This window comes from Fukomys damarensis, unplaced genomic scaffold (genome assembly GCF_012274545.1).
Source record: "Fukomys damarensis isolate Sample0158 unplaced genomic scaffold, DMR_v1.0_HiC HiC_scaffold_26, whole genome shotgun sequence".
In the NCBI taxonomy this organism is placed as follows: domain Eukaryota; kingdom Metazoa; phylum Chordata; class Mammalia; order Rodentia; family Bathyergidae; genus Fukomys; species Fukomys damarensis.
Window position 1 is genome coordinate 18,621,149 of NW_022900938.1, and position 18,267 is coordinate 18,639,415.

The 18,267-nt window shown below is 40.1% G+C and overlaps 1 protein-coding gene across 5 annotated transcripts in view; it reads left to right on the plus strand.

The window, feature by feature from the left end:
• Positions 1-18,267, plus strand: part of LOC104850230 (dual 3',5'-cyclic-AMP and -GMP phosphodiesterase 11A) — a 355,951-nt gene that overhangs the window by 198,742 nt on the left and 138,942 nt on the right. For all 5 annotated transcript variants that reach the window (XM_010607069.3, XM_010607064.3, XM_010607068.3 and 2 more), the window contains one exon: positions 11,357-11,407. In XM_010607069.3, coding sequence (XP_010605371.1) covers positions 11,357-11,407 — 51 coding nt within the window. The remainder of the gene's footprint in view (positions 1-11,356; positions 11,408-18,267) is intronic.

Genomic DNA, 18,267 nt, shown 5'->3' on the forward strand with positions numbered 1-18,267 from the left:
ATCATGCTGGGATTTGGGAGAAGACACAAATTTTATCTCTTAACTCTCTTCTCATGCCAACATCCAATCAGTAACTTTCTCTGCAGCTCTCTAATTCAGGAATCTTTAAACTGAAATCCATGGATAGGATTTAACCAGTGACATTGTCCCTCAATTATCAGCATCTATCACTGGAGAACTTGTTAAAAATGCAGATTGTCAGGTGCCACACCAGACTCACTAAGTCAGGAACTCTAGAGGCAGGGCAGCCATTTTTTATGTGGATAAATAAATGATGAATCCATTCCTGATCCTAAATCGAAGGCTTCATCACTCCAGTGGAGGGGTTGGCTCCATATTTTTGAATGAATCAAAATGCAAAATGACACCTCAAGTTTATCAGTGAAGCACTGGCTGACGTAGGAGGTAGGTGAGAACTTCTGAAGTGTAACAAGGTGAGCAAAGTTTTACCTAACCATAGGATTCAGTTTCTCGTAAGGAATTCGATGAGGAAGTCCTTGACAGACCCTCTGAATTCAGTGATGGCAAATGCTTTAGAGAGAGAGAGCCCAAACTCTAACCCAAAAACCCAACTATTTATCACAAAGTGCCAACACTGCAATTAAATCTGAATACTGAGGTTTTAGTTCAGAAGAAACAACTCATACTTTAACATCGTTTGTCTTAAAAGAAAAGCAAATAACACTGTAGTTTCATCACCACTGGTATAGATGATGGGGGAAACTCATTGACTGGCTCCAGCAATCAGAGGATATGGAAAACAATTCTGTATGAGAAATGGAGCTAAATTTATTGTTTTTCACTTGGAATGTAGAGACAGGAAAGGAAAAGGAAAAAGAAAAGTTTACATGATGAGAAGCCAGGAAACCGAAGAGGGACTGAGACTGTATAAAGTCGGCGGTCAGTGAAGTGCCCTGTTGGAACAAGAGTAAAAAGATGTTTTGAGAACTTCATTTGGAGGTGTTTGTTTCTTTTGCTGTAACTCCACAGTTTGTCTCTTTGGAAGACTGGGGAGGGAAAAGTGAAGGAAGAACGGAGGGAAGTTGGGGAGGGTGAATCTCACATCTCATGCAATGATTATATCACAGACACGACATGGGAATACGTAGGAACCTAAATGCCAGGATGTGACTCTGATCCTGTCAGAAATTTGCAGACGTTTTGGGAAAGCCTTAAATTTCCATACATCCCATGGGTTTACATGTCTAGACCAATCTTTACTAGATTTTGAAAGACAAGGCAGATTCAAATGACAGCTGTTACAGAAGTCTGCACGTAGCAAAGGGCAGTCCAGAAGCATGTCACCATATTTGGTGGGGTTTTGCTGTGTTTCAACCACTATCTAAGAACTTTGTGGCTTAGAACACTCCGTTTTATTTTAGGGCTGGGATGGGTGGTTCATCTCTAATCCACATGGTGGCTGTAGGGGTGGTTGGGGCCTGAAGCTCCGTTTCAAAACAGCTTCTTCCCTCACTCACAAGTGTGGCTTTGTGGTGCTCCTTACCACTCTCTCCTTAACGTATCCTCCTTCTAGCACCTTCATGTGGCTGGAGTGTCACGTGGCGTCACTGAATCTCAAACACAGTGAATCAAGGCTACAAGAGATGGCATTTCAAGAACCATCAAGTTGAAGCTTCCCATCTCTTAAGTCCCAAGCTCAGCACAGTGGCAGAGCAACAACACTGTTATATATCATGCCGTCACTGAGGCTGTCCCGGACATCACCCAGAGTGAGGAAGGGCCATAGACTCCACCACTCACAGGAGGCCCCTCTGAGAATGTGTGGCTTTCTTTGTCCGCCACATACAGTTTGCATGAAGTTGCAGGTTTTTATCCTCTGGCAAGTACACAGATACCAATATTTAGCAACTTTTGGGCAAAGGGTGAAGGATAGTTTGGGCAGCTGCCAGACTAGCTAATGTATAGTATTTATAATTATGAAGCCATCTTAAGGGTTTGCTTATCAAATTTAGATTTAGAGTATGGTAATTAATATCAAAATTTTAATCTGAGCAGTGATACTGAATCATTCAATTAATCTTTGATGTGGATGAATAAATGATTAATGCAGTCCTCTTCCTAAATTGAGGGCTCCGTCAATCCATTGGAGGGGTTGACTCTATTTTTGAATGAAACAAAATGCAAAATGACATGTTGAGCTTGTCAGGAAGTTTAATTAAAGGAGAAGCCAACCTGGGGCTGGGGATTTAGCTCAGTGGTGCCTCTCCTGCCTCGCAAATGCAAGGTCCTGAGTTTGATCCCCTGTACCAAAAAAAATGAGAAACCAACCTAGATGGGCAGATCTTGCACTGGCCTGGAGGTGTAAGCCTCTTAGAGTGAGTGGGGCATTGCTCTCAAAGTAAATCTTATCCACAGAGCTCTTTGGAAATCTTTCACTCATATCCTCCTGAGCATAATTTGATAAGTGCCTTTGTTTTCTTTCTTATTTCTATATAAATCTTCCTATTTCTATGGGAAAATTGTTTTTTTTTTTAAAGAAAACAAGGCTACTCTTTTTAAATGTTCAAGAAAATGATTCATTAAGAATCTAGTTCTTCTAATTGCAGTTTCTTTTACCCTCCTATTTGGTAAATGGGGAGCCTTTATCTTCTTCCCTAGAGTGTCATTGTTTCTTATATGACAGAGGACCAGAGGTTGGACACGGAGTTAATAGGTTTATTACCAATATGAGGTTTGCCTGATACAAAATGGGGTTGAAAATCAAAGTCATATTTATACTTTAGGGTCATCCTTTAATCATTTAAATGTGGACATCTAGGATCTTCTCAAAGTGTATCTTTGTATCTGTCATCAGCAGTCTTGACTACATGAGTTTGATCCAGCAGGTCGTGTCTTATGTTTCCAGTGATTGCAAATACATAGTACACATGCTGCGCTCTTCCTCCCAGTGCCTGTGGCAGACATCACCGATCATCGAGCACATCTTCCTGCCGAGTTCCTCCTTAAGTTTCAATAACCTTTCCCAGCACAGTGCTTCCTACAACTACTGGAAATCAAATCAAACTGAGACCTCACATAAGCTATTGTGTCAGGATGGTAAAAAGATGTCCAGAGTGTCTGTCATGAAGGCTTACATCTAGTAAATGCCCATACGTATATGTTGACATAAACTACAAATATGGCCCTTCTTTCCTGCATGTAGTAATTAAAAAGCAGCTGATCCTAAGCCACTCAATTAGTTAAATATTTATTTATAGCTGAATATGGTGATGTATGATCCAAGCACCGTGGGAGGCTGAGGCAGGAGAATCACAATTACAAGCATAGCCAAGGCAATTTAGCGACTTAGCAAGATCCTGTCTCGAAATACAAAATAAAAAGGGCTGGAGATGTAGCTCAGTGCAAAGGTCCTGGGTTCATTCTGCAGTACTGGGAATAAAAGTATTACCTCATATTCAGTGAATTTCTTTAATTCTACTTCAATTTTTAAAGTTTGAGCTCTTAAAATTTTTAAACTATTTCTATGACATATATTCCAACAATCATGATGACAGATTACACAGCAAACACAGTTACCTGAAGTACTCTGAAGATTTCATTCCTTTAAACAGCAGGCAGTTTCTTAAATATTTGACAGTAGGAACTGGCGATTTCTCAGTCTCAATGCAACGTTTATTTACCAGGTGTTTGAGTCCAGACAACTTGTTAAGAAATCCTGGAGTGTGATTCTTTACAGAGCTGCGTGATACTTCTGTCAGGACATTCCAAGAAAATTGGCTTTTCAGCCCTTGGGGTTTGTAACCTTTCTTGTCTGAAGGACTACTACTGATGGCAAAGCATCTTTATTTCTTCAAAGCTCATCAACATAAATTATGTGAAATTTTACTTCAGATCTGCTCACCTTGAACTTGATGTCTGTTTCACTTCCAAGTGTTACCGAGTTCCACTTTGCTGTCAGAGCTGTGAACATTTTAGGAAATGTTCAGAGAGCGTTTTCCGCCCGAGACAACCAGTCTGGATCCTGAGGGGGTCTTCGTTCCTCCAATCTGTTAAGTGGTTCTTTATGTTTCTGCTCTTCTCAGCTAGTTTCTTAGTAGTAGTTCATTTCTCATTTCATGAACAAATGCCTGCCCAGATCGATAATAAATTAAAATTCGAACAATTGGTGTGAGAGCTCTGCCCTCAGCCACCCTGAGGTACTTCCGGGACTGCAAGACCAGTATTTGGCTCCAGCCTTGTGGCAGAGGGCAAAGCTTGATACAGGGGTTCTATTTCAAAGCTCTACTCATGTTTTTTCTTGAAATAGAATTAATTGTCTTCTGCAGTGCAAACTCAACACGCAAACATGACTTCTTTCCTGTCTTTCACAGCTCTGATAATTGCTTTATCTTGCTTTGGGGGGTGGGGGCTAGGAGCAAATTCAATCTAAAAGTTAATTGAAATTGTAGGATTTTACAAACAGTGATTTGTTTTAGAAACTATAAAGAATTCTTAAGTCAGAGCTCATCAATAAAAGTCACTAGTTTTAACTTTAAAGTACTTTCTAAGTTAGCACCAACACAAAAATCTTTCTCCTGAAAGATTATTATTTGTGAAGTATTCTAGGGGACAGCTGCTTACTTTTGTATGTAAGCTTTAAACGAATTTTATTTACCTGTCAAAAATATTAACTAGTGTGAACGTTATGCCTGAACTCTCATATCCTACCGATGTTTCTCATAGATAAAAATGGTATTATGTGTGTATGTGTATATATATATATACACACACATACACCTGCCTCACAAGTTCGATCTCCAGTACCAAAAAAAAAAAAAACTTTTTTACTTGATCAAAAATATTGTTATCCAGAATGTACAGTGTACTTAGATCCTTGCTATGAAATACAAAGCTTATAGGATTCAGATAACTTATAAAATTAGCAGAGTCTGGAATTATGAAGGAGGTTTTACCTCACCCAAGAAGCTTTAAAAATAACACTGAAAATGTATGATTCTTTATTTGAGTTTTCTTCTCAACTGTAGAAATTTGCTTGATTTTTAGTCTATAGGTATTCCATATATTATTTATACATAAAAATAGTAATCATTTTCTTTTCAAGATTGTCTATGCGAAAAATAAAAGTAACAGGAATTACTTTTGATATAGTTCCTTTAATTCCATCAGATGTTTTAGGTTAGTGAGTTCATGTATCTGTATTAGCTTTCTAGAGCTGCCAAAATGTAACAAAATACTACAGACTGGATGGTTTAAACACTAGAAATTCATTTTTGACAGTTCTAAAAGCCAAAATCCAAGATGAAGATGTCAGCAGGTTTGGCTTCTTCTGAGGACTCTCTCCTTGGCTTGTAAATGGCTTTCTCCTTGCCGTGTCCTTACATGGTTACCCCTTCATTTGTGTTGTCTGTGCCCTAATCTCCTCTTCTTATAAGTACACCAGTTATATTGGATTAGGGCCCACCCATATGACCTCATCCTCCATTAACTACCCCATTAAAGACCCTATCTCCAAATATAGTCACATTCTGAGGGGTAGGAATTCAGTAAGTGAATTTGGCAAGGCGGGGGACACAATTCAGCTCATAACAGTAGCACTGCAGAAAATATTCCAGATTCTAGACATTTAGTAAACTTGCCAGATTAAACTTTGTGGAGCAGAACTCACTGGGAGATGTGGGGTGATGTGCAGGGAAAAGCATGAGTATCTTGGAATACAGCTTAGTGTTCTGTTTCTACCTTTCTTAGCTTGTAGTGACTAGAAGGAAGGTTGTTAGACAAAATACAGAATGCCTATGTAAATTTAAATTTCAAATAAATGACAAAAAGTTTTTTTAGTATAAAGATGCCCCAAATAGTGATCTGAAATTCAAGTTTAACTAGGTATCCTATATTTTTACTTGCCTACTCTGGCAACCTTACCTATACTGCTAGGTTTATGCTTACATGTAATGTATAACGTGATTTCATTGAAGAAAAGGCACCAATTCAGGCCACTAATAAAACAAGCAAGGAAACATAAAGGATATAGTGATTCTTATAAGATTATTTTATTTTTTTATTCCATGATTTGTCAAATATACTGAGTATCAACTAAGTATCAAGTCTATTCCTAAGGTCAGGTTATGCATCAGTGGTCAAAAGTGAGAGCCCCTGTATGAGAAGCAATGGTGGAATGAACCCAAACAGTGAACAATATAGGTAGGAAAAGTCAAAATATAACAGTGGAAGGGACATGTTTGTCTGACAGATTCAGGGTGAGGGTACAGGGAAGGCCTACATGCTGCTTACAGTCTAGGCAGAGAAGCAACCAATGACCAAGCTAACTACTCCAGTTGTGAGAAGTGGCATGAAAGAAGTAGCCTGTTAACTCAAAAAATAGTGGTAGGGGGCAGAGTTTCTCCAGGTAGTCAGGGAAGACCTCACCAAAGATGTGACATTTAGCCTAATTTCAGAAGGTGATACTAACTAACTAGGTTATGGGGGTAGAGAGGGCACTGAGGTAGAAAAAAAGCTTGGTGTAGAAAAGCCAAAAGGAGATGAAGGGGGCTAGAGTCAGCAAAGAGAGCACAAATGGCATTAAGTGCAGTATGAGAAGGTGCCAACAGCAGGATGGCATAGGATCTGCTAGGTCCCTCCCTGCTGGGGGTGTGGATTTAACTGCATTAACCTAAGATCTGTGACCAGCCTGTGGACAGCATTGAAAATAATACACCAGAAATGCAATGGGAAGACACTGATGAGTTTGCAGTGATGACTTGGGGAATGGCATGACTGGATTTTGACTTTTTAAAAATCGCTCCAGCTGACACATCCCTGGAGATCAAAGGTGGGGCAGTAGAAATGGAGATTACTGCTGGACAGGCAATTGCAGGCAATAGTAAACTAAACCTAGGTAGAAACAGTGAAGATGGAAAAAGTCAGAATATAGGTGTGGAGATGACATGTTTTTCTGATGGATTTGATGGATGTGAAGAAAAGAGGGAAGGGAAAACTCAAGGATAATCCTTAGGTTCCTAGTTTAAATGGATGATTGGACAGAATGCCACCTATAGATCTGAGGAGGCTAGGAAAGAAAAGTGTTGGGTGGTACATTCGCTTTTAGTGCTGCTGCAACAAATCATAACGATCTTAGTAGATTTAAACAATATGGATGTATTATTTTACAACAATTCTGAGGTCAGAAATCCTAAAGGGGTCTTGTAAGGCTAACATCAAGGAGTGGGCAAAGCTTTGTTCTTCCTTAAGCACTAGGGGACAATCTGTGTCCTTGCCTTCTCGGTGTCTAGAGCTTACCTGCACGGTCTGGCTCAGGCTGTCTTCCGTCCTCAAAGTTAGCAATGGTTGGCCAAGTCTTTCTCACACCACTTTATTTGACTTTACTCTCCTACCTCCTTCTTACTTACAAAGATCCCTGTGACTACATTAAGTTCACCTAGATAGTCCAAATGAATCTCTCCATGCTAAAGTGCATTATTAGCAATGTTAATTCCATCTGCAGCCTTAATTTTCCCTTGCCAATATAACATATTCACAAACTTCAGGGATTATGACATGAACATCTTGCCAGGTGGGATGTAAGAACGTTATTCCTCTTACCACATGTCGGAAGAACATGTGTGTCTAGACAAGTTAAATTTGAGGTATGAGTGGGTCAACCACATAGGAATTTGTAGTGCGGGTCATTCTGTATGTGAGTCTGAAGCTCAAGGAACATTAGAACTCAATTTGGTACTTCAGCATGGAGCTGGTTTACAAAGCTATCAGTGTATAAGGCATCACTGAAGAAGAGACAGAGCCTAGCAAACTTCTGCAGTTAGAAAGGAGGGGAGAGCCAATAAAGAAACAGAGAAAGAACAGCCAGAGAAATGGGATAAAAAGCAAAGTAGTGTCCTGTCTTGACAGTTCAGAGGAGAGACTTCAAAAAGGGAGGATGGCGGTTAGCCCAGGTGAACTGTGGCATTTACAGATTTGTCAACAAAAGTTTGGAACCTTAACACAAGCTGTTTCAATAAGGTGGTGAGGAAAAAACCAAAACTGCTGAAGGGAAAGGAGTAGGGGACCTGACTATGACCAGAGGGGATCAAGTCCTCTATGACCTATGTAACCTCAGCAGCATTTGGATATTTGTGTATGCTTGGTAGAAATGATGGAGCAGTCACATTTGATCATGGTCTTTTCAACAAGAAGCCAGGTGCTATGCAAGATCACCACTGTGTATTGACGTCCAGCCCAAATTGTGTAAAGGCTCAATTGATACCTAAAAGGAGTACAGATGTCAGTGAGTTCCTGTCACTGCGCTCTGTGTATAAAGCAGACACCAAAGGTAAACAGGAACAATAAAACGCCACCACCTTCCTGAATGTATCCCAGGAAATCCCGTAGCACCAAGGAGCAGAAGCTGCTTAGGAAACAAACAAACAAAAAACCCAAAAAACAAAACAAAACAAAAAAACAACAGAATATTCTTTAACAAGATTCAAAACTTATCTTTATATTAAAGAATCTGTTCTTCTGCTTTTGGGGTTTTCTGAAGATTCTTAGGGGAGGACGGGGCTACCACCTTCCCGTACTGTGAATTATCAAAGGGCCCAATGCTGCAAAACAATATGCTTTGTTAGCTAGTGATTCCCCCTTGCTTCTTATCCGCATGGGACCATACCCTTTAGGAGAAGATAGTTGAAAGTTTCTTTAGCTCACCCCATCCTCTGCTCTCTGTACTGGATTTGAGTCCTGTAGAAGGAACAGGAACTTTCAGAGCAAGAAGATTAAAATGCTAAAGCCAACAGTTTCCTTACGATTATTATTGTCAAATTAAAATAAATAAGGAAATTTTAAGAATCATGAGGAAATAACCAAGGTATTTATTCCCTTACATCTTAATCTTATACTATAAACAAATTTAATTTCAAGTATATCATAGACCTAAACATGATGCTCAAACTATATAGTTTTGATAGGCAAAAATTTCTTAGAAAGGACACATGAAATAATAACTGTAAAAATATTGATAAATATACTCAGCCAAAATTTAAAACTTGTGTTCATTAAGAGAAGAGCCAAGCATAGTCGTGTGCGCTTGTGGTCCAAGTTATTCAGAAGGTTAAGGCAAGAGGATACCTTCAGGTACAGAGTTTAAGACCAGCCTGGGTGACATAACCCTGCGAAAATGAATACATAAACCACAGACTAAGAAATCATGTCTGACAGAAAACTTGAATCCAAAATATACAAAGCACTCAATAACAAAAGAAACTAATTTTAAACGAACAGAAAGCCTTAATCTTTAATAATTGTCTGCTTCACTGAATCACATAGTTTTCATTTCATGGAATTAATAGCTTTTAAAAAATAGTAAAAGAAGTGGAGAAAGTTGATTTAAACACAAGGTAAGATGCTTACACATTAAAGGCTAGGCTAAGTACCACCTGGTGGCAGAAAATTTGAATTGCAGCTAGAATTTGTTAACGTTTTTTGTTTTGGGTTTTTGGGGGTAAAGATAAGTTTTGGATTGAATCAGCAAAAAGAGACTTGTAAACAATAAGATGACAGCCGTATTAGAGTATACATAATAAAATAGAACCAAAAGAGCAGAATCTATTTGGTTATTTTTGTACTGAAAATACTAATTATGAGTCAAGGAAGGTCGTTGATATTATGCCAAATATATTTGTGTGTGTATATGCTATCATTTCAATTGGAAATTAACACAATAAATAGAAGTGGATTGTTTAAATGCTAGGTATTTAATATGTACGATTGCATTTAATCTTCCAAAGAACTCTGAAGTACAGACCCTCCTCACGGAATATTGTTGTGGTTAACATTTTCCAACAGAAAAATCACTTTTTTGTTTTGTTTTGTTTTTTGGCAGTACTAGAAATTGAACAAAGGGCCTGCATTTGTGAGGCCCCCAAGCCCCGCCCCCTTTTGCGACATGATCGTGCTAAATCGCTAAGTTCTCACGTAGCCTAGAACATATGATAGCTCCACAGCCTCCCAGACTACTAGAATTGCAGGGAGGAGCCATTGAACCTGGCTAAGAAAATCATTTCATTTTTAATAACCTTAAGGATGGGGATGTAGCTCAGTGGCACCGCGCCTGCCTGACAAGTGCAAGGTTCTGAGTTCAATCCCTAATACTAGGGGAAAAAACAAAAGGTATCTTCGAGGGATGGGGATTTAGCTCAGTGGTTCCGCTGCCTGCTTCGAAAGCACAAGGTCCCAAGTTTGATCCCTGGTAGCCACCCCATCCCCCCGCAAAAAAAAAACAAAAAAAAAACCAAACCTTAGAGAACAGATCTCTCAGTATATTTCTGTGAGTCTTTTCCAAAATAAAAGGGGAGAAAAACCAAGGAAAAAGATACAAAGTCAGTGAGGAAAGTTTATAATGGGAGAGAAGATATTACTTAATTGAAGCAAACCTTAGTAACATTTAAGCAACTTATAACTTCACATCATTTTTTGTTTTATATACACACCTGTGAATGTTACTGCATTTTAGGTAAGTTTTACGAAGTTGTTACAGACCTTATCCTGCATTATATGTGCTTGGCAGCACATGTAATAATAATGCCTTATATTTTTTCATATGACAAATAATGAAAATTAAACAATATTAGGTTGTAAATTGCTTTAAATATCTCTCTAAAAGTGGAAGGGGAGCAAAATGACATCAAATACAGAGAAAAGGCAGATGGAAGACCATGTGATCATTCTTAAAGATACTACTTAAAAGTGGCTTCTGTCATTTTCCCCATGCTCTCTTGGCCAAAGCAAGTCACAAGCTAAGGCTGATGGCAGTAGAGCAAGGGAATATAATCCTCTTACAAAACAGCCTACAAGTGCAGAATATAATCTCTCCTATACAAGAAGAGCAGCAAGTGAGAATAGAAACAGAAGTGAAGTCAGCAACATACAGGATCTGCCACAGGACACACACACACACACACACACACACACACACACGCGCGCCCGCGCACAACCTTTTTATTTTCAGAACATTTCACAAGCCAGGTATCCACATTATTTGAGAAATGTACTCTTGAACCACACCAGTCTCCCTTTAATGAAATAACCTATAGAAAATCCTGATATAAAATAGCCTTTAATTCTGTGTTACAGACAATTAATAGAAATCTCTTGTCATACATTAAAATACACGTATCACATTTTGGTCCTTTTCACTTCTCCATACATGTATATGTATCATTTCCTCATGATTACTGTATTTATTGTAGATTGTAAACATATACTAATTTAAAAGGAAATCATTTTTTAAAATCCACTGTTATATCAAAGTGATATACATAATCAAGGTATATTTTTAAACCAGGAGAATTTCAGAAAATATCCTCACATTTTGTTATTGAAGTTCTTTTCTTTTGTTCTGAATCAGGTGCTATCATACCATGCAACATGTTCAAAAGCTGAAGTTGACAAGTTTAAGGTAAGGAGGAAATTGCTGTACTATCACTGCATGGAATTAAAGTTGGCCTGGCTAGCTGACCTGTTCTTACTTGCCTTTATAGTCCTTCCCTGTGGGAGGAGGGGGAATAAAGCAGACTAGAGTGTGTTGGGTTTTTACATTTCAGAGGGGAAGAGAGAGTCCTTTCTGGACCATTTAAACGATTCAGCATTTCTTCCTATTTGTTAGGTAAGCAATACATCAGGGAAAAAATTGAGAGATTGAGATAGTAATAGCTAACTTTTACCAACTGTTTACCTACTGTGTGCCAGGGACGATATAAGACGCTTTACCTGTACTAATTCGCTTAATCCTTACAACTTTGTGAAATACTGTACAAACTATTTTACAAGTAAGTAAACTGAGGCATGCCAGTGCTGCCTAGCCAGGCTGAACTATAAGGAGAATAGCAATCTGGCCCCAGAAGTGGTCGTAACCACCTGCTGTGTCGCCCAGGGTGACCTCCTGGCTCTAATATCTGCTGAGTCTATGAATGAGTCTTAAGATATTCTTTTTCAACTTAGTCAGTACTGTTTCCTTAAATGCAGTTTAGAATTCATGCTTATCTCCCTGCACTCTGACCAGGTAGGTTTTATTAGTGGTCAAAATATAATATAAGGAAATTTATTTTCCTCTCCTTCAAAATATTGTGTCTGCATAAGATCATGTTTCATATTGTAATGTTAATACATAGTATCACTTGATGATAGCTATTCTTCCATGCATCTCATTTGCACATAAATACATTCATCTTCCTAGGAAAAAAAATAGCAGAGAGTTTGAACTTGTTAATTCAATCACTGGAATTGAGTCATATGAACAACAGAAGGGAACAAACAAGAGCTCGAACACTGAGAGTAGGGGTAGAAGAATTCCTCAGAAGGCCAAGGAGCAGCGCCTATAGCAGGCATGTGATGATCTGCTTCTGCAGCTCCATTCGGGGTTGTGGTTAGACAGACGCTTACGTAAAAGAACTGCAGTGGAAGCCCAGATCAGGAGAGGCAATGCCGGTGACCGCTGACATCAGAGGAGGGAGACAGAGCAACCCAGACCACACCGGTCAGGGCCTGTATCCTGCATGCTCTTTTCATCTGTTTTCTGTTACCATAACAAAATATCCAAAATTGGGTAATATATAAAGAGTAGAGGTTTATTTAGCTCATGGTTCTGAAGGCTGAGACATCTAAGAGCATAGCACTGGCATCTGCTCAGCCTCTGAGGAGGGCCTTCCTGCTGCATCATAGCGTGGCAAGATAGAGCAAGCGTGCCAGCGAGTGCTGCTGTATAACAATGAGCTACTGATCCGGGGATGGGCTGATCCATCCATGAAGGCACAGCCGCATGACCCAGTCACGTCCAAGGTGTCTCATTTTCAACACCTTGCCCTGGGGACAAAACTTCCAACACGTTGAATTTGGGGAATACATTCACATATGAATTAGAATGTGAGCTCTGTTAGAGGGGGGCTTTTTGTGTATTTTGTTCACTGCTCTACATCTGCTGTCTTTTGTGGTTCTTGGAAATAGTAACACAATCAATACTTGTTGAATGGGTGAATGAATGAATGAATGAATCCAAAGAACATCAGTATTCTAGAACTCAAAACAATTAAATATGATAATATATCATTATTTTGTTTTTATATAACTTTTATTTAACATATTATGCACTTTGTCAATATTTGCATTAAAAATATTTAAAAGCCTTTTAACTTTAATAAAGTTTGGTATACATGTATCAAAATCTCACATGGTATCCTATAAACATGCATAATTTTATGTATCAGTTAAAGATAAATAAAGGAGTTTAGTTACCTAGAAACCTTTTTTATGGAAACACCCATTTCTCACTAAAATGTCAATATAATGTCCTATTATTATATTTACTATTATTATAGTTATTATCCTTACTAAAATTGCGAGGGGACATAAAGAGAAAAAAATAGCAATGAACTAAATATGCCTACAGGAACCTGACCACAACTATAGTAGGCCAAGATCCATAGCTGTCTACTTTCTAGAGGTTATAGATCTACATCCAGACTTAATTCTTTATTTAGAGTAAGGAAAACACTATTGTCTTAGAATTTGCCATGTATTTCTTTTGTTAGCTCACAAGCATACTAAAAAATATGAAGCATTTAAATTTGAGAAAAAAGGGTTATTTCATCTTCAAATTATGAGATTATTAACTTGATTATTAATTTGCTACCAGATTTTTATCCTGACAGATATAAGCTAGTATCCTATGACAGTGTAATTGAGATATAATAGATAATTTTAACCAAATGGCTTTTTCTTGTTATAGAAAGTAAATAAAACATTATCATAATTGGTAGCTGATGTCTATTGTAACTGCAGCAATAACATTAAAATGTGGTGAGCTTAAAATAATCCTGTATGTAGGCAGTGAAAAGAATTTACAGAAATTTCAGGCTGTGGTATGCACAGTGACAGTTTTCTAACACTGTAAGTAAATAACAGTAAAGAATTGTGTTGTTTTGGCCAATATTATATAAATATAGACAAGCCATATTTATATTCAAATAGAACTTTTGCTACCTGTAGTACTTTTTAAACAGAGATAGTTGAAATTTTAAAAAATTATCCAGTAACCCAATTGCAAATGTAGAATCAGAGTTATCCATGAAATTTCCTGAGTTGAACTATTAGAATTCCGAGATTAAGCCCATGTTGGAGGAGAAACTGATTTCATCATCTAATGCTAGAAAAATGTTGGCGGTCAACGGTGCACAAACCTATCCCAGTCCTTAGCTGGATTCTGAGCTGCACCACATCTGGGATGCAGAAATGTCTGAGAAAACAGTTAAATGTGGTTACTGACAAGTGAGATTGAGAGCCCTTCTGAGTCAAGAATTCTTCGTAATGGGAAGTTGGGCTAACAGACCTCACTGCCTAGATGATTCCAAGTTCAATATTAGATTTGTCTCACTTGTAGATTTAAGTTCTCAGCTGAGAATGCAAACAAACATGAAAGGCATGGACTTTGTGACAGTATCAGTGCTTTACACACTCCAACAGCATAAGGTTTCAGAGTATCAGCAGCACACATGAGTGGAACCCAAGGAAGAAAAGATCACTACAGACCAAAGGCCCCTCTTACCAGTGTAACCAGCAAAGGCTGGAGGCATCATTGCTGGTTGAGTGGTCACATATTAAGGGTGTGTAATATTGACCCTGATATAAAGGGGAGAGATAGAGATCCTATACTGCTGGAGAGTGATATTCACCATTAATTAATCCTAACTTGCTATCATTTGTATTTAGAGTTTGTGTGGCCTAGAGGACAGATTTCACACAAAATGAAATTTTTAGTAAATCTTTAATAATAACTAACACTAGGTTAATACCAATTTAGCCTCCTCATAGCTGGTCTACATATCTCACACCCCTTCATTTTGGGAGATTCCTTTCCCTTTTCAAGGATGACTCGGGGAGGGTGTTGTTTCTGGTTTGTTTTATACTGACAATCCTATTCTTTCTGTTGGTAAGAAATCTTCTTGGATTGAATGGTAGATGGGTGAGAGACATTAGAATCTGCAAACCTTTCTACAATTCTTTTACTGACAAGAATAGTCCTAGTTGTAGGGCCACCTCCACACAAAAAGACTGTAAAACTTCCTGGAAGTGATGAATTATTAACTATTTTTTAGAAGTCTAATTCAGGTTACAGTGTTACGAAATTATTCTTTATGGGTTGATTGGCATGTGCACTTAATGAAGAAAACATGACCAACAGAATGGTTTTATCTTCACAAGCATTTATGTGCTGATCTTCCATGAACTTGAAATAAGAAAATTATATATAGCAGATTTGTGCAGATTTTAGTGCCTGTTTATATCTCTTCATCTCTGTGCTAACGGGAGTAATGTATAAAGACCATATTGACAATTAGATCTCTTTGAAGATGACTGGTTTGAAAGGCTTTTAATAACCTGAAGATGCCAGCTGTGATAATGTAAGAAAATGAGTTTACTACATCAATTATATGCTCCTGTGATTTTATGTACTTTCCTTGGATTCCAATGCACTGGACAGATCAAACGTTTATCACTATACACTACCTGTTTACCAATTAAAATCAACTCGTGGACATTCTGGTGTTATATTGCCACCTTCTTATCATCCCTTCTTTCGATTCAGAACTGCATGGGTTACAGCTGCAATCACAGATGAGCTCGTTTACAGCACTGTAACTGCCTCAGTAATTACACGTCAATAATTCAAGTTGGTTGTTTGGGTTTGGACTACCTCTTCCATATTTCAAGATTTTAATGTCAGTGCCTAGGTCACAAATTAATATCCTGGTAAGGTAGATAAAACAAAGTACCAAGAATAGATACTCCTTGTGACATTTACATGCGGAAAGAACAGGCCTCGTCCAAAATGGGGTCCTCCCTCCTCCTCTGCAGTTTGTGCATAGGATATTATTTTCTAGGCCTTACTGTAATTATTATTGCCCAGTGATTTAGATGTGAGAAGTCGCTTTGAGCCATGAGACAGTCTTATGCATATAATGAGAAGCTTTGGGCTTCAGGGCATCTTGGGGCTGTACCCGCAGAGGTGTGTGTGTACTCGGTGCCTGCCGCCGAGGGTGGGCGGTGGCCCGGGCTGGGGATGCCTTTCAGCACCTGATCCTCTAGAGGGCGCTCCATTCTCTAATTGGCACAAAGGCAACGGCGTGCAAGCCACTGCCCTGGCCGCTTTCCCAAGTACGCAAAAGCCCAGTCCTTGCAGCAGCCTCTCACTCCGCTGACAGCAGTGACATCACAGCATTTACCCAACCGAGGCCACCCAGGGTGTACCGAGGCGGTGAGGTGGCGCAGGGCGCCTCCAGCTCCGGCTCCTCTCCCTTGGCGTAGCTGCTCCGGCAGAGGCTCCTCTGCCATCCAGGGTAATCCAGGACCTCGGTGCCGCCGAGAGAACCGGAGTTTTCTTTTGTTTCTCTTCAATCCAGCTGTCAGTTCTTGGTTTCTGAAATGCCACCTTCGGACATCTTGGGGACGTCTCTGCCATGCGCCTCAGCTTATTTCCACTGCAATTTAAAAGATGAGTTCGCAGCCACCCGCGTGGCATTTGGGTGCCACCGTTCACCTAACCTGCTCTGTCTCCTCCCTTGTCCCCACCTCTTGAATTTAGGAGGTTGTTTTGACTCTAAATAGTATTTATGCCACTTTTAATATCCGAGTGTGTTTTACCGTCAGGGAAAGTTATTGAAGGTCCACCAGGAAATTGAGCGCAGAGGAAAGAGCCGCATCAGCACTCAAAAGGGCATCCTCCCCGCGCCAGGCAGGGCAGGCCCGGCGCGCCCATAAATATGCGGTGTGTTTTGCGCCCCAAAGGCCGCCTCTCCTTATGAATTGTATCTTAATCAGCTGCCACATCAGAAAAAGGATAGTTGCACTTTGTCACTCTTGGGTAGCTAAGATGCTTGGGAGGGAGGGCTGGCGCGGGGCAGGGCTGCAAGCCCAGGCTGGCACTTGCTCCTGCTGAGGTGAGCGCTGCCACGGAGGACCTTCAAGGACCTGCCTGAGCCAAACACATCCTGGGAGGACCCCGGCCTCCTTGGACCCACTGCCACAGCCACTCTTTGTCACTTCTTCCCATTTGAAAACAAAGCAGAGACACTGTCATCGGGAGGTCACCGTGAATTTCTACTCTGCTGACGAGGAAGTATGGGCCTCGCCCCTATGTTAGCACAGCTGAGTTCCCCGCGTTCCCTGACCTCACCTGAAAGAAGACTCAGAGATGGGACCCTGAGGAGAGAACTAAAGGGTGGTTCGTTTTCCTTTTAGGAGTGTTAGGAAGCGGAGCGGTAAAGCCTAGAAGGTCCAGTGCAGAGTGCAAACGTGGCCTAGGAGAGCCAGAAGCCCTGACCTGAGAAGAGAGCTAGAGAGCCAACGGCCTCAGAACCTCCCGGAACACTGGGGTATCTGGGCTGTATCACTGGACTTTCTTTCTGCTTTAACTCTAATTCGAGCCATCTGTGATCGATGTCGAGTGGAGAAGTGAAAGGCATGCAGGGCCTCCCTCAGAGATAGGGGCTGGGTGGGAACAGTCCAGGTGGGTGTCCTTTCCTCCCCCATTGCACAGCCTCCCGACCACTGTGTGGACTCCATCCCCTCACACTGTCAGTGCTCTGCTCAGCCCCCCACTCCTCCCACTCACTCTGCTCCCCTGCTCCTGTTCTCCATCCTCCCTCAACTCCGCCCTGGACCCAGCTGCCCGTGAACAGTACTATTCTGTTGACACCAGGTTCCTGCTCGCAAAGCTCAACTTCTTCTAGAAGCCTCAAGATTCTGCCATTTCAGTTCTTTAACTGGACATTAAAAGCACTCTGACCTCTAACCGCCAGTTCACTCTTCCAACCTGTTTCCCATAATCCCATTTACTCCCCTCACTAGTTCTATTTCATGTTTCCGCCCACTCCCTGACCTTTCCTATCTCTGTTCTCATCCTGTCTCTATCTCTGTATGTTAAAGTCCTAATAGTCAGAGCAGAGCTGGGTGTGATGGTACATGCCTATAAACCTAATACTCTGGGAAGGTGAAGCAAGAGTGTTACAAGCTCCAGCCCAGTTTAGGCAATTTAGGGAGTCCCTGCTTCAGAGGAAAAAACAAATAAAATATGTGTATATATATATTAAAAGAGTCTGGGGTTGTATCTCAATGTGAAGGTCCTAGGTTCAATCCCCAGTACCATCTTAAAAAAAAAAAAAAAGTCCTAATAATCCATGTGATCCTGCTCAACACACCCCTAGGAAGTTGCTCCAGCTGTCCTTCAGGAGAAAGTGACCTTCTCGTTTGTCATCTTTATCATAC